A 26700-nucleotide genomic window follows, 5' to 3' on the forward strand; every position below is an offset into this window, starting at 1 on the left:
AAGTCGGTCCCGTTTCCATCTCACCGAGCACTTCAAAGTCTGCGAAAGTAAAGATATTCACATAGAGGCGCGGCGTGCGGCACCTCGCGGAAATTACTTTTCATTCACAAAGATGGGCTCGCCTCACAGCGAGCAGCACCGGGACACAATTTGCAGCGGGTCTTATCACATTTGTATCGCTTGTGCTCGTTCTCAGATTGGTGTGGCACGAGAACGCAGCGATAAACACATAAGCATTGATCCGCTGTGAACGTCTCTGTTGGGCCAAGTTACCCCAACGTAGACTGTTACCCCTCCTCCCCCCTAAATGACTGCTTCCTTCCTCCAGCAGACCCAGGGAGAAGAACAGATCAATAAATGATGAGTGGGAGATAATAGATGGCAAGTCAACGAATAATATATTCCATATGCTTATCTTCATGAAGACATCCAGACAGAAACTCCAGTAAGTGTGCTGCTTGTAAACAACGGCACTGGATTTGAAGTTTTTTCTAACCGCAGTCCTGTAGTAAATCACTCAGTGTGTATACATGCACAGCTTTATCGAGATATGTTCGAAATTCGATTTTTCTGAGTGTGGTCCTTGTCCAGGTTTACATGCAACGGAGAAAATCAGATAACTGATGGGAACATCCTCCTCCACACTAGGTGGCGATATCTGTTTTGTCAGTGGGTTGATACGCCTCCCCCCTTTCCGGTTGACGTCATATAATAGACAAGAGTCGTTCATGCGGCAAACCAGCATTTCAAACAACACGACAGATAATAGCTCCGCTTTTTTAATCTCGTACATAATGTGCACGCTACTTCTGGTGAAGATAAGATGGTTCTATCCCTCAGGTGGTTCTTCTACCGGCTCCGTTTACGTTCTTCTTCTGCGACCGGCTTTCTTGGATGTTTTCGTTCTGGGGTCATACACCAACGAAAGCGTTGCGGCGCATGCGCACTCACGTTATCCGGTTAAAGTCCAATTAAGGAGTATACATGCCGGGGAAAATCGATTTCCAATTGGCATTGGAAGGAGAATTCTGTTTTTTCACGTAAACATACTGAGTTTTAACTTCCATCAGATCAATGAACCATTTGAAAAGTTAAAATTAACTCACTCATATATAAAGGTTTTATGGTAAAAAAGTAAATTTTAAGTGATCGCAAATAAAAATCATCTCTGAATGAAAGAGCTGCCTCCAAATATAATGAGAATAATGACAAACCTTAACATGTTAACATTTGGTGTGACGTTAACGTGACTATTTCCTGCGAACAGTAGTTCCTGATGTTTTGTCAGGCAAACCCATATATCCCAACTACAACTTGTAAAACAAGTTCGAGAGGAGGCCCCCACATTAGGGCGTGTACGCACTGTACTAAATATAAATATCGCAATTCAAGTTTACCTCTGTGCGTTGCCCAGTTGTTAATCCTGTTCATTGTGAGGCGGATTTAGAGAGTGAAACCACAATCCCGTAACCACTGAAATATTCTCAATGAGAGACGTGCGTTGCGTGAATTACTCCCATAATTCACCAAAATCAAATTGCTTATCATCCTAAGCAAACACGCAACAATAAAGCCAGAAAAACTCAATATTATCAATATGTTCTTGTGTACACACAAACAACATTAGGCAGGAAGGGACATATTATAAAACATGTTTGTAAGTGAAACTCATTAGAGGCCTGGCAGGTATTATGGTTCCCCCATTTGCTGAAACTTCATCTGGTCCCTTAATATATTAGCCTTCCTTCAGTAAAATTCACACTCGGTGGTCTTTCACACACATTATTACACAATTATAGAGAATTTTGAACCTCACCTTATTCAGGTTTCCAGCTTGCTGAGCATTCAGCGCGTTGTGTGCACTCAACTGTGGCCCTCCTTGGGTGAGCGTCTCCGCCAGAACGCTGCCTCCTACTCCAGGTCCAGCACCCACTTGCGTCCCTTGCATTCCTTGGCCCTGATACTGCATGCCAGGCCCAGGTCTCCCCCGGCCTGCTGGTCCCATAGCCCCGTTCATCACCTGTCCAGTCTGGCCCATGACTCCGTGGCCCTGGGCACTGTTCAACATGGCCTGGTTGAAGCCCATGCCCGTGGTTCCATTACCTTGTCCCGCAGAGCCGCCTCCTTTCTGGCCCTGGGGAGACTGGTGATTGGGGGAGGCGAGCTGGCTTTTGCCCAGCACGGGGCCCAACGGGTTCACCATCATGCCTCCCTGTTGAGGGCTGCCAGAGTTGAGTCCGCCTCCCAAGATGGAGGAGCTTCCCGGCCGCAGGAGCTCGGACAGCTGTTTGTGTTTGGCAGCTGCATCGGGAACGATCGAGTTGAGACCAGGACCTCCTCCACTTGGTCCCCCATTAGAAGACATTCCTATCAAGTCTCCATTGCGGATCAGCTCATCTGGGAGGTCGTTTTCCAGGTCAAACAGCGACACGAGATCTGACAAAAGACAGATAAAAGGGACAAGAAAAATTAGCATCTCTTAGCTTGGCGGCCGATAACCGCTAATAGCGATTTGTCTTTTATTAAAAATAATACTGTGCAGTTTACTGAACAATTTCAAATAGCCTCATTAAGGGTTTTTAAGTTTTGTTCCAGGTTTCAAACATTGAGAATACACTGAGGACACAAACAGACAAAGGATCTTTTTTGTTACGATGGTTACCAGCGCTGCATGTTTATATAGGCTGCATTTACAGATTGCTTCCTTGACACGTCCCGTGATCAGTGAAAGGATTTAATAGTAGTCCAATATCTTTGCGCAAAACCACTACCACAAACAAACAGAGACAGGTCAAAACAACATCGCATTCACCTAAACACAATTTGATGTCGATCTGTACAAATCACAACCAAAGACGTCCCATTTAACGTAGACGTAGCTACAACGACAGCCCAGACCATACACAGACCCCACCACTGTAGCTGATAGGGACGGGTATTGGCAAGGACTTCACCAGATGATACGCGAGTCACGATACGATGCATTATTGCGACATTATGGTATTGCGATATATTACAATATTCTACATAGTTCACTGAGGAAGTTTAAATGAGTTTAAAATACACGTTGTATATATGTACGTCAGATGACGGTGATAATTCACTGGACAAACCGAGTCAAAAAACAATATTAATCCAAATGATCCATTTCCAATTTATTGCACTTGGTGGTGGTGGAGGTGGGAAAGTTGTTCACAATTGGCCCGAAACATGACTTTTTCTTTTATTTTCTTTTTGATTGGTCCACTTTGCACTTAGCGTATTTGTGGCTGCTTCTTCATTAACGCGATTTTCAAATCGACTGTTTTGGATCAATAAAGACGGATTGGAATCGAGGAAAGGTTAACTGAGGACATGGGTAGATAGAAACATTTGGATGACTCGACTTTAAACAAAAAATTTCGGTCACCACTGTTGAAAGTGAAGCAGGAAGTAGAAACAGAAAGTAACAAAACTGGCGAAAAAGTCACAGCGCCGACTTGCGTTTCGGTGTCCGGACTGATGAGCGCACAATTATGAATGGCTCGCACCGGCGTAGGTTAGGACGTCTGTGTCCCAGGGAGGCATAAACTTGTCTTAAGTCTTGATTTATTAATGACAAACAGTCCACAGATATTGCAATTTATATTTAAAACACTTTATTTAAACATAACATACCCTATTTTATACCCTGTCTTTATCTCGCCTCGGCTACAGCCCTAGCTTTTCCAGCAGTGAAATCTGTGATCACACGTCACTGTGTATCTGCGCGTTATTACAAAACTTTAAAAATGCCACCAATGCTCAACAGTCTTTAAACCTTAATCGAATGATTTTATTTACTATTGTTGTGCAGTCGTTTAACAGCAGATACAATAAGACTGTAAAAACGCAATGCAATGGTTGTAAGATTGAATGACCATTTATGACCATAATCACACCTGGTTATTGAGGTAATTCAATTTCAAGTGACCAAATTCAAGCACAGGTGCAAACGCAACCAGGATGCATTCACGTGATCCGACATCGGGTCAACTTTGGAGGCTGCCAGGGACACACTGGATGGCATTCCTTCGATAGTGTGACTACACAATGCACTTTGGGCTACATTAAGGACCGAACAGGGGTGCTAATGCAGTTTTGCCTCATTCATTTAGGAGGAAAAAAAAAAAACGCTATTTGGAATTATAGCCAGGAAAGAAAAAAGCCCCGTGAGCCGTGATCCATTAGACAAGAGACTGCACCTCAAATTATGTCAGTGTGAATACAGAGTGCGAAACGAATTGTATTTTATTATGCGACATTTGAAAGGAAAAAACACTACCAATCCACGCCATTTTTATTTTATTTATTTTTTTAAAAGGCTTTATTGAGGCCTAATTGTAGAGCAAGGTTGGCTCTAGAGAAAATCAACCGACTAATTAAATAGATGATAGCTTTACTGTGATTCAAATTTTAAAATTTCCACTTTTTTTTATGTTTAATTTCAGTGTTACTCAACAAACCAAACACACCAATGTGTTTTCTTCTTCAACAAACGTATATTGTAATAATTAATGATTTGCTATATTATAAAAACGTGTATTTTTAGTTTTTTTAGGAGCTAAATATGTGGATGTGGTGTCTTAAATTAGGAATGGGCCGATAAAGAACACTTGGTCGCACCAAAAAATTATTAACAAGAGTTGTTTAAGAGCTACATTTTGTGAAAATAATCATGAGGAAATCATGGTGTTCAGAAACAGTGGCAGATAACAATAGCAAATAGAGAATTGAATTGTAGAAACTTCAACAATTATTGTTGCTGATGGTATTTGAGGATGTACCAAGTGCCAAAGTTAACAGAAGGGAATGAGCCGCCCTTCTGTTTATCTCAATCAGTTGCACCAGAGATGACAGTCACCAGAAGATCCAAAATATTGTCTTACCAGGCCGGTAAACCCTGGTTTGTTTTGAACGTTTACTAAGGCTAATATTTTGTTAAAAGATGCTAAGTTTGGTAATCACAAACACCACCATGCCAGAGGAAGAGGTGCGCTATTAAGTCGAGCTGCAGGGCCGGAGACACGGAGGAGCTTCTCACCTGCGTTGCCGACACGCCCATTCAGCCCGAACGATAACCAGCCCGACACTGGCCCGTGGCCACGAGCGAAAACGTGCACTGACATAAGACCGGAGCGCCATAAAAGACTGTCACACATTAACAAAATCATAAACATAACTAGACTAGCTCCTAATCAGCACACAGGCAAAAAGAAAAGACTAAATGAAAATGACATGCGTCGCTAACTGGGTTGTGGTGGATGAACTAGGCTGCACGGTGGCGGGCGAGTGGACGTGATAAACCAACAACACAAAAAGTCGACCCGCAACAAACACCCCACAGAGGAGGAAATAAAACCCGTTACATAAAATACATACATAAAAACTTTTAGTCCAGATTAGACGTTTTGAAGTTTTTATGATGCAGTGGGTCCCAAAATGTTGCCGCTAGTCAGGAGATAAGAGACGACGCCGAATGTAAACAAAACAACGAAGTTCAGCTGAGTGGCTTTATTCTTGGAGGTGCATTCACATCTTTTTGGTAAAGAAACGGGCGACATGGGCAGATATCACAATAGCTTATCTACCACTACACTTGGGTTTTCCCCGATACTTCGAAATAGTCACAATTCCATACAGAAACACAGTGACTGTGACTCATTTAATCAAATCCTTGAGGGTACATTGTGTTGATTGGGGCTACGTATTGGAAATGACTTCACGATACGAATTGTATCACGATACTTGAGTCACGATACGATACATTATTGTGAAATATTAAAATATTCCACTTATTTCACTGAGAAATGTTAAGCTTAAAGTACAAGTTGTATATATGTACATCAGATGACAGCAATAATTAATTGGACAAACTGAGTCAAAAAACACCATTTATCCAAATGATCCATTCCCAGTTTATTGCACTTGAGAAAAAGTGGTGGTGGTGGAAGTGTGAAAACATTTCTTTTTCTTTTAAAATCGATATTATATTATTAAGACATACAAAATCGATATTTTAATCGGAGTATCGCGATATATTGCCATATCGATATTTTTTCCCAACCCTAGTGCTGATATTTTCTTCAACGAGTTAAATCTTTGCAGCTTTCGAAATCAAACAAATTTTGAATACTTGTTGTCGAAACCTTTAATGCACACTAAACAGAAGACTGGATGACCAAAAAAACAAAAGAGGAACCTTAAGTGACGCAAGCGTACAGTGGTTGGTCACACAAACGCACGCAACATCGCCAACCACAGATTTAAACTGGTAAAACACTACTTACGTAATACATATAAAATATCTTAATGTTAGCCTTAAAATGTAGCTCTGGGGGTAATGCAACAGCGGGTAGTCCCAAAAATTGTTTCATCCAACAGCATTTATAGAGGAGGTTGACAAGAAACACTGCAATGCCTTGTCCATCCAAATGTTTTTGTTTTCCAATGTATTTTATCCATGCGTATAGAAAAAAACAGGACTTGAGAGTAGGCACCATTATCATTTTTGTGCGCAATTATGTCCATGATTTTTTTTAAACTTATATAGTTACTTGTATAAGATCTAACTTTCAACACGTAATATGCTGACTTTGTACCTTTATTAATTAAAATACATGATTAGATGATATGCAATTTTTTTATTTTATTACATCGCACATATATGCAGCTACGCACTTACAACAGGACGGACTAAAATGTTTCTAATTACCACTGCAATGAATGAGCACCTCAACAGAGAAGGTCCAGCTTCATTGGTATTTTATACTTCTGCACTGAGTGTTCTCCAGGGGAAATGTTTATTTCTTTAAAATCTTATTAAATCTTCTTTATGCTGTAGAAGCTATGTGGCTGTTTATATTATCACATCTGTAAGAGCATCTACGTTTTTTTTTTCTTGCGCATTTTCCAATTCAAACTCCCACACCTATCCAGACTTATCTGTAGATCTTCCGGACCATATTTGACGTTCTTGGAGCGTAGCTCGGTTTTTTATTATGCAAATAAATGGGTTTTAAAACTGTTGACACTGATGTTACGTACGGACTGAGCATGCCATTGTATTTCCAAACAGTTGCCAGAAGACTGTAGCTCTGGATATGGCAGCCAACACAAATCAATTAACACCAAACCCCAAAATGATTCATTAATTCTTAACACAGTCTATACAACCTAGATTTATTCAGTGCATCCATTGAAACAAAACATATAGCAAACATAAAGGTATTGTTTCCTTGCATGGAAAGATAATCTTTTTAACTCTATCACCGGACAACAGAATAACTCTGAAACGTTCAGGCAAGCTTAATAGTTGGTTAATTACGATGCTAGCATGCATGCGATTTAAAGATGTTTTCTATCAAACCGATTTCTTCACGGATTTCTAAGTTGCGGTAGAGCACGACACTTTGGGAGGAGCTGCTCTGCAGGCTGCAGGACCGTGCGTTTGCATTCGTACGCCATTCTGCTGGACTCGCTTCCAACAACCTCGGTCCGGATCGCACTTTGCCAATAACGACGCACATTTAGAAATTTTTTGAAAAAGGCTGTAAATGATGCAAATTACACACTTCCTAGAAAATTTACACAGTCCATGCAAAAATGATTTTTTCTGTGATATAGCAGACGAAAAAAAGTTACGTTCAAAGTTGTTCCAGTGGCAAAAACATGTAGCGAAGAAAGCAAAGTGATTATTAATAAATTTAATTTGTATCTCGCATGTAGCAGTTCTAAAATCTTGACGTCTTCCAAACATCTTTAAAAGTTACCCTTAGTGACTCATCTCTGACAGCTTAAAAGACTATACGCACATTTATGTGAATGAAAATGTCTCACACTTCCCCACATGCACCTGCTTGGGACACAGGATCTCAGCTGAAAATAGTAACAACCACTGAATGAATCGGTTATAATGAAAAAAAAATTCTAAATTTCTCTGTCAACCTCTAACCGCAATCACAAATCAGAGGGTGACAGCTACAGTGGGCGACCACTTAAGGGTAGCGTGTGATGAACGTCGTCATACCTCAGAAACAAAAAAAAAATTGGCCGCCACTCATTTAAGCAGCCCTACAACCCGTCACGAACAAAATATGCAAGCTTATAAAATAATGGTGGTTTCTTTAGTCCGACTCTTCCGTGTGACTGAGGAAAGTTGTTCTGCAGGTTGGACTGGTGAAGGCGCAGACCCTATGGCAACTTTTTTTTTTTTTTTTTTTTTCATTATTATTAAACAGCCGGAAAGATGTGCACATTTGCACCACAAAAGTTAAATGCAAAAAACCTCAGACGGCTTCTGATTCGAGCTCAGCGGAGCTGGTTTTAATGCAACTGGGTGACACCGGTTCGAGCGCCAGGGCGGCCGGGGAAACCTGCACAACTTATGGTGTCAATGAGCGAGCGGAGAACTCCAGTCCAGCTCAACAGATGCAGCGTGCTCATCTGTGCTGGAGGGGGACAGTGATACACGTTTAATTCCAGGGTTACAGGTTAAACAGTCGCAGGAGATGACTCAAAGTCAACCCTGCAAGACAACTTTTAAGTCACCTGTGCCTCAGTGACTGTTGGAACAGCAGTTCTGGTGGGATGGAGATGCAATGAGTTTGCACTTTTTTTTTTTTTATTTTCACACATATTCATGTCTATTATTTGCAGATTAACTCAATTGCATGTTTTTTTTCCCTGGCATTTTATACGGGGTTTACTTTTAAGCCTCGTCTCAGATGGATGCGTGCAGCCTTACTGAGCGACCAGACTGTGCAAGAGTGGTGGTTTTTAATAGTAAACACAAGCAGCAAGTGACCACATCTAACTTGTCACTTAAAAGGTGTAACTTCCTGGGGCTTACCTGGACCGTCTGATCCTGAGAGGGGTGAATTGAGCTTGGGTCGCTTTGCAGCGGTGGGTCCGACTTCCAGCAGATTGTCAGCCATCCTGGTCGGCGAGTATTACGAACTGATGGTTCAATAATAATAATAATAAAAAAAAAATGATAATAATAATAAAAAAAAAAATACAACAGGATCAGTCCAACGCGTCGTCCCCTACTTCGTAATAAGCCGTAACTTCTTCTAGTGTTACGCTATAAAAAAAAAAAAAAAAAAGGAGCAATTTCACAGGTTTTTTTTTTTTTTCTTGACTGGCGAAATGCTGCCTGGAGGAAAGGATTTCAAACGAAGGGCAACAGCGCCACGCTCCGCCGTCGAAGATCACCCCATGATAATCCAACACCCAACACCCACATAATTATCCTCAATAACGACGTCCAGAAATTATTTCACTTGGAGAAAAATAAATAAAAAACAATCATAAAATATTACACAAAGCGTACGCAAATCCCTTTCTCCGCAGTTCGCCGGTTTCACGTGTGTACAGAATCATTTTTTTCGCAGTCCAAACGAGCCGCCATAAAATCTGTTTTTGGCTTAAGTAAAAGACCAAAATTCGAGAAATATTTTCTATGAGGCGGATTATTTTTCCGGTCGCTGTCTCCCGGTAAATACAGCGTCTGGGCACGGAGATACGGCGAGAAGCGGCGCTCTCTAAAAGGGAAATCAAATATACAGTGGGCTCTCGAGACGATAAAACCCATTTAATCCTCACATGTTTGCATTAATTCTCATCGGAAGAGCTAACGCTTCGATTTTCTGCACGAAAAAAGCCGTTTCGGACCGGTCTGGGCAGCTCCGATCGGTTTTTAAAATTAATGCTCCCCCCGAAATCCCGATTCCGAGCCGCGTCAAGATGGCGGCTGTTGATTCCTCCGATACAAAAAAGTTTTTTTTTTCTTCCCAGCTAGACTGAGGGGGAGGGGGAGGAGGAGGGGAGGGGGGGGGGGGGGTGTCGTGCTATGACGCCCTGACGTAAACCTGTGTCCCATTGTGCGTCATGTGGACGTACGTGAGGTTGCCTCTAGGGGTGGAATAGCACAAATAAAATGTGAAATTTACTATCGTTTACCTGTGCGGACTTCACAAACGTGAAGAAAAATACTAATTTAATTTAATTTAATTAAGGCTATGATTTGTATGGTAAAACTAGCAATTAAAAAAGTAATTTTGGTATTGTGTACTATATTTATATAGAAAGTTTTTACAGTTTAATATTGTGTAAAATTCCTGACAACCTCCGGCACTATATTATAATAAAAAAAAACATACATAAAACAATATTTAACAGTAACACACAAATGCATCTTGAGGAACAACGCAAAACTAAGCTGAATTCAACACAAAATTTAGAAAGAAAATAAAAGCTGCTGAGAAATAGCCTGCTTGAGATCAATATGAACACAGCGTTTGAGTCCTTGCAGCTCCTGTACAAGCCCCGTATGTGTGTCACATTGCTGCAAAGTGCTGCAAAGAAAAAAGCTCATCAGTTTATTCAAGAAATTTTGAGGCACTATGCTATGTTTTAACACGGTTGTGTTACAATCTGCAAACATTTTAATTGAAATTATGCTATATTTATGCAATCTTTAAACTTTTTTTTAGAAAGTATGGCTATTTTATGAATTAAATGAAATACTGTGAAAGTGTTCATCTACTATATTATATTATATTATATTATATTATATTATTAGCACTAAACACACAACAAATGTAGTGTACAGGCTATAAATTCAACTGGACAACATTTCCCAGCAACTGACTTTATTCAATATTAACTTTCACTTCACCTATTAGCGTGCTATATACAGTACAAAAACATATCCAAAGAAAGCAACAATTCATTAAAAGCTGACGGGAGCATTAGCAGGCTACTTCAAAAAAACTGCCTACCAGCAGATATTTTGTAGATACCCCCGACCCCGACCCCTTTTATTTGGCTAGTTTAAATTAAAAAGGAAATGCCTATTGATTAAAGCCTTACTTACTTTTTTTTGTGTGATGATAATCTTGGCAAAAACTGTCCATGTCACATTCAAGATCAGAGCATCCCTTCCGAAATATACACAACCGCACAGTTTTACAAACACTCACACGTTATTATTTTATACACATATGCAAGCGAGGAGAACACGCAGGCATTACTCCGACATTGTTAAAATTACCCAGTTCTTAAGACTATTTAACACTCTAGTGCATGCGCATATATAAATAATAGAAAATGATCAATTACAATATAAAGGCATACTGTACATAAAAAGTGAACGCCTTGTGCAATTGTGTTTCAACAGTGAGCATATAAATGACCTTTAACTTGCGCGACACGACCTGCAAATTAAGAAGTTAAGACAGTGAGAGATGGCGATGACACTCTTTGGCATCAACGTTTACCCAGTTTGCCATTCTGCTCTCACAGAATACCACTTACATCTCAGTAAATCCAACCAAACCAGCAGACGGGCTCATGTTTGCACTGAAACAAAGACGGGGGGGGGGGAAAGAGAGTGACAACCTATCTGTGACTCGACGACCAATTATTATTGTTTGTCCTAAAACATGTTCAGAGTTTATTTAAAAAAAAAAAAAAACACATTATTCAAAAGACACATCATTAAATTCCAGAGGGAAATAAAAAGAAACGTAGCTTATATGCTTCACCTGACACTCAAGAATCGTGACCTCCATTAAGCAGTTGACCTTTGCTAATAACAATTAAATTGTGGGTTAAGCATCCTTTTTGTTGTAGTTTAACAAACATAAATGTGGGGCTGGTGGTGCACATGTTGTGTGCTCACAAGCGAAAAGAAAAAATTTCTGCATGTATAACCTTTAAAAACAACCCATCGAATACAGAAACACAGTAACGTATATATTCATATTTAATTGTGTACGTAAAGAAAAGGCACTGATCAAACCTCACGATTCTAAGAGAACTTTTTCAAGCCTAATGCAAATGTTATCGTCATTTTGATACCGTATGTTTGTCTGAGCCTGATGCTTTTTTCCTCTTTTGCTTTTTAATGTCTATATTTTAATTAATGTCCCCAAATTTAGCTACTTTAATAACAGTTGCAAAAATGGTGAGGCCGGAAGGGTTTAGGTTTTATAGATTAGAGAGACATTTGGGAGCATAAAACTCTACTTAAACTGATCATAAAGGCAGAGATTGATTTGCAAAACTGCAAAATTTTGAACACAGAAGTCAAACATAGGCCCGCGGGCCAAAAGCAGCCCGCCAGAGGGTCTAATCCGGGCCGCAGCATAAGTTTGCTGTGAAAATAACATAGGAGACTGCAATTTTTCAATGAAAATAACCGCTATCCCTAATTTATCCACTGTTTTATTAAGAAAAATGGATAGGACACAACACTGAGACCCAGGACTATACAGCAGGCAGCGATGCGTCCAAATTGCATTTATTTTTCTTAAGAAATTTAACTTTTTTAAAGGATTGTTTATTAAATATAAATTATTATTAAATTATTGAATATTATCTTAATTTACTTGTTCTTCTTTTCACTAAAACAAATGGAAAAAATCTGCTATTGTCGTGATTACTTATAGGACGTAGGTCTTCAATGGGGGGTTTCACGACCTCTAGAGGGTCCGCAGAGGTACTGCAGGGGGGTGGCAAAATCTTTGGTTGATTAGACTTTTTTTTTTTTTAATTTTCCCCCACAAATTGAAAATTCTTTAATACACGTAAACATGAATCCAACATATTTTAGTAAAGGAATAAGGTATAACTTAATATTGAATGCAAAATGCTAATAATAATAATGTATATTTGTTAATAGCACTAGGTCGCGTTTAATATAGAACACATATATAATAGGTAGGGGGACCCTACTTAATCTCTCCATGAGTTTGGAGAGAAAAAAACGTGAAAAACGTTGAAGAACCCTGTTATAGGTTATTATGCCACTTTACATTGAATTGGGCTGTATGTGGCCCCTGTAATACAAATTAGAGTAAAGTGAGAGAGTAAAAAAAAACTTTGTAACAATAAGCCGGTAAAACCGATATCAAGGAACCCGTTCTAAAACTGCATATCTACAAGTATAATGCGGAAATGCCGACCTTCATAAAAATGTTGCAGGAACCTCCAGTTAGGACGTGAACAAAATAACTTGGAGCCCACGATGGCGAAACCGACGGAGTTCAAAGTTAAAAGGCACAAGCTACCCTAACTCCACGCATAGCAAACAAAGTATGTAACTATTAAGGTATTGCTGAATGCAAAAGTTCAACTAAAGGCAAGCTGTACACGTATGCTGTCATATTTCCTCTCGTACTTAAAAGGTCTGCTCATGAAACTTAAAAATTACGAGGTTTTGTCGTTCGGGATATTTGTGTAAAAAGTAAGACAACCGAGTGGATTTCGTGGTAGAGCATCTTCCCTTTTTTTGCCTTTGAGCACACAACCTCAAGAAAATGTGTATCCGTGTGTAATAATCTGAAAACATAGAAAGAAAAAAACATGAAAAATAAATAACAAGCACAACAAAAATACTCGGGGACGTGAAACACGTTTGGTGCGCTGCCGTTGCATTTACAGTGGTGTTACATTAAGTTTCATGCCGTTGAGAGTCCGAAGCACTAAAAGCGTCCAGCTGTTTGCATCCAATGCTTCTTTTCCAAATCATAGAAAGCAGAAGGGGGGTGCATCAGGTAAACAGTTCAAGTTTCGTGTAACAACAATCACAATTAAACACGCCTCGATTCATTTTATTTGTGACATTCCACCTTGATTATCCACGTCTTATAAGCGCTATCAGCTAACACGCACAGTGTGATCCACGGCCGAACCTAGGCAGTTATTATCTCTAATCCGTCTCAAGGCTCGAGACACTCTACATGTAGGTGCACCGGCTCCTTTTACGGTTCAACACTAAACGCGGATCGAGTTCCCGCAAGAGTCTGGATCACGCATGGCGCAGACGCTAGTTAAGGATGAGCCCATGATACCGCAAGCGCGCTGATTAAACGCAGCCGAGGCCGTGATGCCTCACAGCCGAGGCCGATACAAAGCTCTCAGCTGAGGCCAGAGAAGAAAGCTGCCACATCAGCAAACGAGTTTTTTTTTTTTTTATCGTTCAACGCCGTCCCTTAAGAGATGTTTAAATCCTGAAGTTACACCAAGTCATGTGCACCTCTCCTGATTAAACCCTGCATAATGTTACATACGTACACACACACAAACAAACACACACGCACACACACCGAACGCGTGCAGACATTCATCGTGCAGACACAACACGCAGCTCGGCCTCATCTGCCCTTTTGTCTGTATTAATTAGTCCCTGCTGTGCCTTTCATTAAGAGATTTCTGGTTTTCAAGGACGACATAGACACGGGGTCTTCAGCATGTGGCCGCAGACTTAACAAGAACACATCTTTGAGTAATCATCGTTTTTTTTTTTGTTTTTCCCACTTTGCTTCCTTTCCCCTTCATTAAAAGGCATGAAACGTCATAGTAAAACATAGTTTAGAAAGTAAACTTGTAACAAAAGCAAAGCTTTTTTTTTTCCAGAAAAGTTTTCTAATTTACAATTTCCCTTTATGTTGTTATTCCCTTTCTAAAAAGGCTTACTTGATATAGTAATCTATTCTAAAGGCACTTAAAAGATATATGAAAGAAAGAATTAAAGGTGTAAAGATAATCAAGTAAGTTAATGGCAGGCAAATGGGATCTATTGGAGGCAATCGAAGGTTCAGACACAGCTATCACACCTACTGCTTCCTATGCGTTCCTGCCTCTGGTCTAACCGAGCACCTTTGATAACGCCAGCCAATCGTATTTATCTTAAAAACGACCTGCTTCCCGGCTGACGAGGAGATGCTTTCGCATCCTCCGTCTCCACCCGGAATAGGATCAAAAGGTACAATGATTCTACGCTTGCCGACTGGCAGGAACGAGAGCTTAAAGGGTAGAGGGGTTGAATGATACAAAGCGCCGCTGCAGCAGATTCTTAAAGTTTGGTCAACTCCCCGGTATTGCTGTCGTAATCATCCTCGCGGCTGCCCTTCTTGATGCCTTTCGGAGAGCTCGGCGAGCGTCGCGGCGCGTCTTGCTGAACTAAGGATGAGATGGGGAGCTGTTTGCTATTTGGAGAAGGAAGAGGTCCTTCCGGGTTGGGTGCGGTTGTCAGGCCACTGTGTGATGTAGAACGCCTGGCAAGAGGGGTCTCTGCAGCAGGACGTCTTTCACGGATATCTGCCTCTTTCGCGTGGCTAAGCCCTGTTGTAGTAGAGGTACCAGTGCTGGCACTGGGTACCATGGTGTTGGTGCCGCTCGCAGTCATGCTGGTCGCGGGCACCATACTGGCGATTTCGTCTGTGGGCGAGCGCCCAATGCTTCCGTCCACCTGCGCTCGGATCTCCGGCGAGACCGAGAGCTGGTACTGAGGCACGGGGCCGCTGTCGCTGCTTTTAGGGTAAAGGAAGGTCTTCATCTGACCTTTGCCTTTGACATTTACCGTGCCCCGATAATCGAATTCGTAGTCCATGCCGCTGAGCACGCAGTAGCTCTCTTCGCTGACCTGGACGCGACACTCCACCCCCGTCGTGTCCATGCGGCTGGCGATGTTGACCGTGTCGCCCCAGATGTCGTAGAGGAGCTTGGTGGTGCCGATCACCCCCGCCGTCAGAGGCCCGTGGTTGAAGCCGATGCGAAGCTTGAAGCCGAAGCCGAGCATGTTCTTGTTGAAGTCGTCCACCACGCGCATCATTTCCAGGGCGAACTCGAAGAGGGCGCGGAGGTGAGCGTGGGGGTGCGCCGCGTCGGCGCACTGCTGAGCGTTGAGCCCCGCCGCCGCCATGTAGGTGGCGCCGATGGTCTTGATCTTTTCGATGTTCGCGAAGGCGGGCTTCCGCAGGAGCTCGTCGAAGTCGCCGATCAGCTCGTTGAGGACGCGGTAGCACTCCTTGCCGCCCTCGTAGCTCTCCTCGTAGAACTCGCTGAAGTTGACGATGCTGGCGAATATCACGCCCACGTTGTCGTGGTTCTTCGAGTAGCTCTGGGTAACCTTCAGCTGCTCCGCCACGTGGATGGGAATGATGTTGCGAAGCAGCCAGTCGGCCTGGTCCCTCATGTTCTGAATCTTGATGCGGTGTTGGTCGGCTTCCACGTTACCGTGGTAATGCAAGCGGTAACTGACCTCAAACTCACGGTTAAGGAACCAGACCAGCAGGAGGAGGAGGAAAAACGCCACGCAGGCCTCAGGTCCCAGGATCTCCTCCAGGTGGGGCTGTGAGTCAGGGTACACTGGGTCAGGCAGGACAAAGGAGCTGTTGCTGCTGCTGTTGCTGCTACTGCTGTTGCTGCTCTGGCCATAAGACCTGGTTCAGAGGCAGAAAGACAAACAAATAGACATGGACGGATTGAAAGAACCCAGAGACACAGACAAACAGAAGGCCAGCATAAATATTTTGTTTGCTAGCAGCTTTTGGAGGTAAATAACCCAAAAGGTGTTTAGAAAAAGGCAACTACAGTAGACTTGTAGAAGTCTCTATTTTTTTTAAACGTGTTTTGGATTACCATGACCTGGAGAACCTTCACAGGGATTTGGAAACAACTGCATGCACTTCACAAAAATGAGGTTCTATGCATCACACGAGCAAATATATTCAATAAAAGTAAACTCAGGCCAAACAACACAGAATCGCTACAGCCCCAGTCTGCATATGGTTGTGGTCCTTCATTACGTCCTCGTATACCCTATTGCACTACAATTGCTATCTAAATGCAAACTACGTAAATACCCTCAGTACTTACCATAAAAGCCGACTCTTTGCAACACTGGAAGAGACGAAACAAAAGCAATGCCAACTGAACAAACACAAACTGAAACCAGCACCTTCACATTATCTCTGCAGTGTTAGTCAACACGTAGTCTCATCAAAAGCAGTGCTTCGGGTTAGAACCTCATACGTTCCTCCTGCCTTCAACGTCTCCACAATAAACGCGCACAGCATACCTGCAGGGGGAGCCGAAGAGCAGGGCGAGCAGGGCCAGTCCCACCAGAGTCGCGAGCGTTGAGCGCATCCAGTGGCTCAGCTGGCAGAAGTTGCAGTACTGAACGATAGCTATGATGACGGCACAGCAGATGAACATGGTAAACTGGAATACACGGGGCAGAGAGCCACGTTAGTCACGATTATTGTAAACGTTTACCGACCGTAAGTCATTTTGATTTGACTCGAGCCTGAGAGCTGGAGTGCTTTACTTGACAAAACCGACGGCGGTACTTGTGGTCCTTTTTATAAACCGACGAAAAGTTAAAAACTGGAACATCTACCTGGATGGAGAGATGCATGTCACAGGTGACGTGGGCGAATACTGCCACAGCGGGCAGAGACACCAGGAGAGCTCCTACAAAGTGACGCGCGAGCCAGCCAGACACGGCTCTCATCAGCACCCGAGTGCAACTCAGAACGGTGTCCAGATAGAACGCCATACTGGAGAGGAAAACAAAAAGGAAACCATGACTGTTACAGGTCACTACGATGTATTAGAGACGTTATAAAGTGCTTAACAGACAAGACCGTCTGCACCTTTATTCCTGATTTACAGTGTCTCTCTACAAGCATCTGAAAACAAGACAATTCAGATCTAATGTCTGTCCACTACCTGGCCACTTTATTAGGTACACCTGTTCACCTGCCTGTTGATGGACTTCAAGGTGAGCTTCAGGATAGGGAAGGTGGCCAGTAACTCTGTAACATCTGATTTGAGGCCCTTCCTTGTTATATGTCCTATCTCTGACTTATATAAGTAACAGTCTGACGATTTCAAGAAACGGCCTCCAGAATCCTCTCTCGCCTGTAGCCTCTGTATCGGGGACTCAGAGTCTCACCGTATGGCAAACAGCAGAGCCAGAGCTTCCAGCAGCGAGGCCGCGGCCGTCACAGCGAGCGCCGGCGCGGACAGATTCTGCTGGGTGACGAGCGGCCGCAGAAAACAAGCCAGCGAGAGAGACAGGAATACCGAACAGCACAGCAGCATGTCCAGGAAAGAACTGAACATCGGGCTGGCAACCGTCTGCACCCCCGCTTGGGTCTCCACCTGGGAGAGAAGGCAGACAGAAGACAGAAAGGGAGAAAGGAGATTGACCGTTTAAATTTCTTGTCTTTAACCCTCAGAGACCCGGCGTCCTCATACGGGGACATTACATTTTAGGCTCGTGGCAGCTTATTTTGCTTCGTTTAGACCTGTTGAGACACACTTCAATACACTTATTTATTCTTAAATACTTTTCTAATTTGATATGATATGCAAATTTAACTAATTCCCAGTACTTGTTTGAGGACATTCAGATTTTATTGTTTCCAATTAAGCTTTTGCATTAAAATAAACTATTTTGTATTTTGGTTCACATTGGTGACTTAAATTGTAATATACAGCGATATAATCCCTGGTTTTACACACACACATATATATATTCAAAAACAAAAATGGTGCTTCATACCTAACGATCTTAATCTTATTTTAGAAAGAAATTAAGATGTATTCCAAATATGACCAAATCCAAATGTGACCAATCCGAATGTTAAGGAATTAAGTTAAAGTTTTTTTCTACAGCATGTTTAAAAACAGCCTCAGTTGATCAAAGTGCTGTCCAAGCAACACATATTAATTAAGAGAATATTAACACTAGCATCCACGGCATTAGAGTGCATGCAATTCTGCATTACACCAGCAGAGGGCAGCCCAACCTAACACAAAACCGTTTTAAAGGTCCTGCAGTGATTTCTCTTTGCCGCAGTCTTGACCAATCTGGTCATAACGCAGTGGTAACAGGCTTCCCAGACAAAACTCGGAGAAACAGTGAAACGCAAAGAAGCACAAAGACGGTGCATGTGCGAAAACGAAAGCAAACTCATTTGAATGTGGAGAGTGCGAGAATGTGGGCGGGGGAGGCAGGGTGGCCAGTAATCATGAAAAGACACAAACTCAAGTTGTGAAACTCGACTGTCAGATCACAGTCAGGCAAAAGGAAGTACGCCGCGTCAAACTCCGCAGCACAGATTGATAAACATTACACACGGACATTACACAATCAGGCGTAGGGGCGTTACATCACACAATTCTGACACATACACACCTCCTCCTGGTAGCTTATCCGGTAAGCAGTTTCCAGGCTCTTCTCCAAGAAAGTGAGGCTCAGCTTGTTTAGGGGAGGTTTGTAGAAATAGTCCTTCATGAGACTGTCACAGACACAGGGGCGAGTCAGGATCAACCAAAGATTTAATAACTTCACCTTAGATTGATCTTTATGATGAAATAATCACCTGTCCTCCTTGATGACGTCCACGAAGTGAGCGTCGCTCCTCTCCCTGAAGTTCTTGGACCGCAGCGGGATGAGCGCCGAGTGGTCCATGCCCATGGCTCCTCCGCTCCACGACTTCTTCTCCTTCTCCTGCAGCATCTCGCACAGCGACGTCTGGCTGTTGGTCAAGGCCTCCAGCCGAGGGCTCAGGAGGCCGTTCAGGGCCTTGGGACTGCGCCCAGCAGAGACCACCGGGGAACACTTGAGATTCGTAGAGTCCTATGGGGTGGGGAGGGGAGTGAGAGATGAGAGACTTCCTGATGGCCAAAAATAAAGGTGCGACATAGTTTTTTGGGAAAATAGGTCAATAATCATATGAACTAGAAAGTTCTGGGACTCATTAACTTCTATTTCTTAAAGCTATTTTTGAGATCGCTGCTGGGTAAATGTGTAAATGTAATGAGAAACGGATCACGATTGTCCCCGCACTCGGGCGGGCACAAACTACGTTCAGACATTTCAGATGGACAGTTTAAGGTCTCTTCTGTATGGTTCCTGGTGATAACAACAGGCTAACCTTGCTGCTGTTGGTTTTGTGGTCGTCATGGCAGCCATTGTGCACCATTCCCTCCTCGTGAACCTGATCCTCCCCTGCGATCAGGGCCACGCTGCAGGAAAGACAGGGGGACTGCGGCGAGATTGGAGGTTGACGGCGCAGGGAAAGAAAAAAAAAACAAAAGGAGAACAAGAATGAGAATTAATCAAAAGAAAGATAGAGATCGAGGGGAGGATATGAGGAGAGAGATACATGAAAATGAGGCGGGGGGTGACAAAACGGCAACGGAGCGGCGGCAAAAAAACAGCGCGTTAACAGAAAGTGTTCTGTCGCGTTTGCAGCTGCAGCAGCGGGGAGAGTCACACACAAGACGGGAAGCAGCGAGCGGAGAAGTTATCGGTCGTGGAGAGAAATCGTCACTCCCTATCCTGCGTCTTTTCTTTTCTCCCGGCAACTACACCTTTCCTCTCCGCCTATCCTGGCAGAAAGCTGAGATCTGTGCCGAGGAGTTTTGAACGAAATTAAAAACCCAACTGACCATAAAGGCGATACAAAAGTACACCAATCAGGCATAACATTATGACCACCTTCCCAATATTGTGTAGCACTCCCTTGTCCCTCTTAAACAGTTGGTGTCTGGTACCAGAATGTTGTTAGTGGGGGCCTCTGGATCCTATGGGGTGAGTTTAGGGGCCTCTATGGATCAGGCTTGCTCCAGTGCATCCAACAGATGCTTGATCAGTTTGGGATCTAGTGAATTTTGAGGCCAGGTCAACACCTCGTGCTGTTTTTCAGTTTTTTTTAGTTGTTCCCAAACCGTTCTTTGTGTGTATTCCCGGATCAGGCTGCATCCTACTGCCATCAAAGAGTGTCATTGCTCTGGGGTGGTCCCAGCAGAACGTCAATGTTATTCACTTCTCCTTTCGGTGGTTTTAATGTTGCGACTGAGCTCAAAAGACTGTGGCCATAGCAGATATGACTCAATCTTGTGCGGGGAAAAAACACGGTCTAAAAATGAAAGAAAAAACTAAGCGGAGGAAAAATACAGCTTCACTGAGTTTCCAGAATAAGACATTGTTCTGGTCACGGACACTGAGGCGCTAGAGTGTAACTGCGGGCAAAGGGTAATCGCCACCGAACACTTAACCCCTCTTCAATAGTTGTGGAAAGTCCTGATGAGGACCCTGTAAGCTTGGAGCCAGATCAGGACATTTGCAGAGGTTTGCAGGATCAATTGAACAGCGGGGGGCACTGAGCCAACGTTATTGGTAGAATTCTACCACTTGAGCATTAAACGCTACACCTCCACTATAGTGCACATGTCAGCAAAGTGGAGGAAAAAAAAAACAGGTGAGTGCAAGGAAGACTCAGGAACATTTTAGAAGCAAATGCAAAACTTCTCGTCAAGGCACTAAAGGTCAGTTATTATCTAGAGCCGCCAAACTAATGGAGACATTAAATAGGGACCCACTACCTACAATATATGTTCTATATTAAACTCAGCCTAGTGCTATTTATAAATACACATTATTATTATCATTTTGCATTCAATATTAAGTTATTCAAGTATTCATTTTTTTTATTTCAAACGTGCAACAGTAGGGTGACTGTGCAACTGTGCAAATGATCTAGACACTACCTGCTGGGCACAGGAGCACATTTCTAGGATCCCACCGTTTTGTTCTCCGACTCTCATTCTTAATGATTTAATGAGGACTGTAACGGCTCATAACTCACGAGGAAATTTTTACAAAGACGCTCGAACCACGCAGAGCGCAAAAGGTTACAATCACGCAATTACACGGAGAGTAACGGCGGGGATGAAAGTTGCTCTGCTTATTCACAACACGAGGCAATAGGTGTCTTCTCGCATGCGAGGAGATGAAAATATTTATTAAAGCTTCAGAGACACCCACATACGCGAAAGCACACGGAGTGAAAAACATGAAAGAGGCTGTGGTGGAACATGGAGCTCCTCGGGCAAAGAAGATGCGCAGCGATAAACAGTCCAAGAAATACGGAGTTTTTCCCGCAACAGAGTTGATTTTCTTAGCTGGACAAACGACACTCACCTTGGCTCTGTCTGGAGGAAGGGTGTCGGCCGAAGGGGCTCCATCGGGCGTGTGGACTCTGGAAGTGGGACACCGTGGATCGACATGCTCCGGCCCAGACAACCCAATTTGGGAGCAGTTGCAGTGAGCGTGAGGTTCCACTTTCCTACCAGAGATCAAGTAGGTCCTCAGACCTGGAGAGGGAAGCATAAAACAAATATGTCACAAGAGAGGATTGGCTCTTTTCCTCGGATGTAAATGGTACAGGCCTCAGATGTGTTTAGTCATCCCTGTGTGGATGAATGTATTAGCAGTTGTGGGGTTGTTTGGGATTCAGCAGAGACTCGGTAGCCATGATGAATTCCCTCTGTGAGTTATATAAGCAGGTACAGAAGAAGAAGCGCTGAATATCAATCACTCCCACTTGGATAAGACAAGGTCATCCACATGAGTCATGCTCGTTTCCGTATACACTACATGCATTGTACATGTACATGCATGCAGGTGTTTGTGTTTGACACCGCTTAATAGACCAACACCTTGACAGATGCTTCTTTTTTTTTTTATTTCAAGGTCCACAGTTTCTGCCCATGGCCGTTTCTCTTCACCACATTGATTTTTCTGCCGCGCCTCCATTAGCCCGAGGAAGAATTTCTATATAGTAACTATTGAATTCCTCCCATTAATCCATCTCCTTCTTGACTTTATTCCCTTTATAACGCGAGTGCAAGTGCATCTTTTTTTTCGGGCGTTGATGCATTTGCTTTCAATGACCATGAAACAGTTTCAGACACGACAGGCACCGGCCAAATATTTGAACAGCTGCCTCTTCTATCAACATGTCAGCATTTGCATCAGTGCTAAAACACGTACGTTTGTGTGTGTGTGCGTGCGATCTTGTTCTTATTATTTTAATGTGGCGGGCCAACTCCTGTCGAATAGCACCATTTAAAGATAGAAGTTGGTCTGTGCGTCTTTCCGTTTGGCAGACAAATCCGACAATGTAGTGAGAGCGTGTTTAGCTGAGATGTGCGATGCCGTGAAATGCACAGCATGCTCTCTCTTTCTTCTGCCTTTTCACCAAGATGCTCCCATCATGCAATTTTAATCTTCAGTGCAGACATATGCTTCGCTTCCTGTTTGGGGGTTCAATGCCGACACTGTTGCTATGATACAGTAAACACAAAGGGCGTTTGGAAGAATATTTTTCTTTTTTTCTTTTAAGTTCTCTAAGAACTTAAAAGTTCTCACCACTGGTTTGCGACCTGGGCCGTCACAAGCGGACAGGCAAACTAGGTCCCCAAGCTGGAAGGTGGCGCCGAGGGACACTGCAACGACAAAATGTCAGGAACCCCCCTGAATAGTGGCTGGGGGGGCCCCCCAGGGTCTGCTGACATTCGGTCGGTAATCAATGACACAACTTGAAATCCCGTTAGACACTGCAATGATGACACGTTGGGCAGAATGAAACAAACCTAGCCTAGCTCCTTTCACACTGGCTCGGCTTGACTTCGATGTGAACAGGAACGCTGTGTTGACTCACTAATTTACACAATGATGCTGATGCCGTTCTGGTTTTGTCTCTGAACGGCCTGTCAGACTATGTCATTGTAGAAACTCCAGGGTTGCAAGCAGCTCAGAAACAGAGCAGAGTTTTGGTCTACTCCCATAAGAGACCGATCTCCAAAGGGTGAAAGATTTTTGGCCATTTTTTCAATCAAACAAACACAAATGTGTTGTTACACGATCATTAATGGAAGCGCATAGGTGAATTACTGTCATGTTTGGGAAATTGCACCAACATGGGAATGCATGTGCGACTGTGTTTATATACAGCTTGTATAGCGATATGGTACACTTTTTTTTTTTTTATCGATCATGGCAGTGCACTGAAAAGACCATGAGATCTGCGAGCTGCTCTGCATCTAGGAAGAAGAGGAGATTCGGCTGCCGATATCGGGCGCTGTGCAGGACACAGTGATTTATTCAAATATCAGCAGTCTTTTGTTTGTGCGGGGGTGTTTGACCAGTCCATGCTGTCCACTGTTTATCTCGCTGTGTAGTGTACTGAAATGTGTAATGATGACGTTGTCGTGACTTCTGGCGATGTGGAAGCGCACCAAAGGGCGGGCTGACCCGGGTCTGAAAATCACGTGTCAACCCGATATTTTTGATGTGAAAGGGATATTTCGCGCAAAAAGAGGAGGATGAAAAAAACCTTGACAGTGAATAACACCGGGGGTTGGAGCCTCCAAGGTGCCTCTTGCCTGGGGCCCCCGGGGTGTCTTGAAGCTGCGACAAGCTACAACCACAGTGACAGGTTTATCAGCAGCCCAGGTAAGTACCTGTGACTATGTTCTTATCCACCTAATCCAACTCTCAGTGAAGCTGTGGCCCCAGGCTCTATGCACTGTCTGCACTAAGTACTTCAGACAAGTCTGACCCTGCTTCTTCTGAGCCATCCTGAGGCTGCCCTATGTGGCACATTTATAACGCTAAGGTGCCCAATCTAATTTTCATACATTTACATGCACTAAAAGAAATACTGGCAAATACTGGCACATCAACAAGTACATGACAGATGTAGACGCGAGAGAGTCACACAAAAACGCCGCCGCCAACCGCCCACGCTCCGAGGCAGACACACATTGAGCGGAGGTGTAGATGGACAACCTCGCTGTAGCCGGGTCGATAGCCAGGTGGATGGGATTCAGGGATGGGAAATGAAGGCGGTAAATAGCGGTAACAAGTAACTAATTCCCAGCACCAGTGATGCAGAATGGCACGGCAGATGAGAAGAGGCAGAAATGGACCCGAGGAGAGCTTTTCGACTGGCTCTTCATAAAAATGAGAGCGTGTGACTGTGCCAAAGACAGATCCAGAAACACACAGCTGATTTCATTATTTGGCTAATCAATCCTTCCCCACCTTCCAACATGACAAACAGCACATGTGCTTCTGTTAATGGTTGTTTTCTCCTTGCTCCTAAACTTAAAAATATCTTTAGAAAATTCTTACTGCTCTCTCAACTACCAAAAGCACACACATTTTAAAAATGAGAAGGCAAAAATATGGTGAATATTTTCCTCCAAGGCTGCGGCCTGAGGTACGTGAGGTACGACCGCTTTCTCGTCCTTTAAGAGAAACAGTCACATCTGTTTCAGGCTGAAGCAGGCAAATAAAGTACTTGAGCATGTGAGTCACATTTTATTATTTATTTATATATTCAGAGTCATGGTTAATGCAAATCCTGCTGGAAAAGCAATAGTGACTGCTGACTAATAAAAAAAAACCTGTATAAAGATGGGGACTAAAGCAAATTCATCTCAGCAAAAACCACTGGACCGTTCAGTCCTTTATTCCCTGATACTTCTTCAGATTAGACATTAACCGAAGATGACTTGACGATGCACAAGAGAATAATGACCCAATATTAGAAAGACAGACAATTATGAAAGATCATTTGAACACAACGGGGAGAAAGTAGGTCGCAAACAATGACAAGCTGATGACTAAGCGATGTGACAGGAGATCAGCTGTGGACTGACCTGTCCATCACTTCCTGTTAGCCCTCGTCTTGTACGTCGCCGCCTTCAATTCAAGGTTGTATTTTCAAGACTAAAAAGCGGTTGATGTTTACAATCAGGAATCAATAACCTGAATGTATGAAATGTTGGCTCGACTGCATATCGAGCTCGACAGAGAGAAACCCCCGCGGAGAGGAGCAGGATAAATCAACTGCGGGGCGCGTTTGCGCGTTACATTACGTTTCACGTAGAAAAAGATGTATCCGTGTGCCAGTTCCTCGCCGCTCAACGGGACAATCTCTCATCTTTACAGTCTAACCTCGTGGCAGCTGAAATTGCAGCGTTGTCAGGCAATAGATTGAGCCCACTTCACGAGCATCAACAAAACGTTGCTCTCCTCTAAAGGTCTCGTGGCTGACAAAAAGGTCAGGAAACTTCACGCTGCGTGGTCCAATTGACGCCTCTTGTTACTTTCATGCTGCGCGTGTGCATTTCTATCCATCCATCTCACATCTGTTGGATGGTCTTTGAAGCAGGTATGTGTGTGTGTGTGTGCTGGACCTCCTCCATCTCTGATGACACTGGGCTAATTGAAGAGCATCATTAGCGGCCGCCTCTGGTTGTTATGAGTGTCCCGCCATTGGCCGACAGAGAACAGTAGATAACCTTTTCCCTGCGAGAGCCCCAGTCACATTATCTCCCTCTCCAGCCTCCTTTTGTTCGGGCCACGGGAGCTTGAAACGAGAAAAACACTTTGCAAACAAATACCGCTATCACTTCTGCGCCTCCCTTCCTCTCACCTCTTAGCATGTACAAGCTCTCACGGAACAATGGCCACCCCTGAACCCTCTTTGCACGGCACTGCTAAGGTGCAAATTGCAGATTGGGTGGGCCAAACAAACACACAGAAAACACACACACACAATGCAGTGATGGTTTCAAACACTCAACTGGCCCCGGAGTAAAGAGAAAGGACTGCTAAGTGGATTGCAAACAACTGCAGCAAAAAGCCTGGATGCTACACACCCTTGCACTGTCCTACATACAACAAAGCCCAAAGAAGGCGACCAAAAATTATCACTGGAATGCACAAAAGAAGAAGAGGAGAACAGATGGATTGCCGGTATGAACACTCAACAGGTACACTAGCTATAAATATGAAACGTTCCGGTAGTTTATCTCGAAGCCTTTCTCTCAGCTTCAATTTCCAACCCTGACTGGGGTCACGAAACAGGCGCTGCTTTCCCGTGAAGTTTACTCAAATCAGCAGAACACAGAGGGCAACAAAGGGGGAAGGAGAGCTGGCAGGTATGCTTGGCTCAGCGCACAAACACAAACATATCGTGACGCCCGATCTTCCCATAATGACAGGTTTGCCTTCAAGGG

At 43.4% G+C, this 26700-nt stretch overlaps 2 protein-coding genes across 6 annotated transcripts in view; both read right to left on the bottom strand.

Moving 5' to 3' along the window:
- crebbpb (CREB binding protein b) overlaps positions 1–9797 on the bottom strand; it is a 32090-nt gene extending 22293 nt beyond the window's left edge. For all 4 annotated transcript variants that reach the window (XM_047571508.1, XM_047571506.1, XM_047571507.1 and 1 more), the window contains exons 1-2: positions 8870–9797; positions 1817–2436 (exon numbers count right to left, since the gene is read on the bottom strand). In XM_047571508.1, the coding sequence (XP_047427464.1) occupies positions 1817–2436; positions 8870–8954 (705 nt within the window). In that variant the 5' untranslated portion in view covers positions 8955–9797. The remainder of the gene's footprint in view (positions 1–1816; positions 2437–8869) is intronic.
- Positions 9798–14342: 4545 nt separating this feature from the next.
- LOC124997289 (adenylate cyclase type 9-like) overlaps positions 14343–26700 on the bottom strand; it is a 31331-nt gene continuing 18973 nt past the window's right edge. Inside the window, exons 2-10 of one of the 2 annotated variants that reach the window (XM_047570876.1) lie at positions 21809–21981; positions 19758–19868; positions 19203–19459; positions 19016–19118; positions 17768–17976; positions 17210–17369; positions 16889–17031; positions 16687–16710; positions 14343–16250 (exon numbers count right to left, since the gene is read on the bottom strand). In XM_047570876.1, coding sequence (XP_047426832.1) covers positions 14882–16250; positions 16687–16710; positions 16889–17031; positions 17210–17369; positions 17768–17976; positions 19016–19118; positions 19203–19459; positions 19758–19868; positions 21809–21981 — 2549 coding nt within the window. In that variant the 3' untranslated portion in view covers positions 14343–14881. The remainder of the gene's footprint in view (positions 16251–16686; positions 16711–16888; positions 17032–17209; positions 17370–17767; positions 17977–19015; positions 19119–19202; positions 19460–19757; positions 19869–21808; positions 21982–26700) is intronic. The other variant, XM_047570877.1, reaches the window with a different exon arrangement.

Source organism: Mugil cephalus, chromosome 20 (assembly GCF_022458985.1).
Source record: "Mugil cephalus isolate CIBA_MC_2020 chromosome 20, CIBA_Mcephalus_1.1, whole genome shotgun sequence".
Lineage (NCBI taxonomy): Eukaryota > Metazoa > Chordata > Actinopteri > Mugiliformes > Mugilidae > Mugil > Mugil cephalus.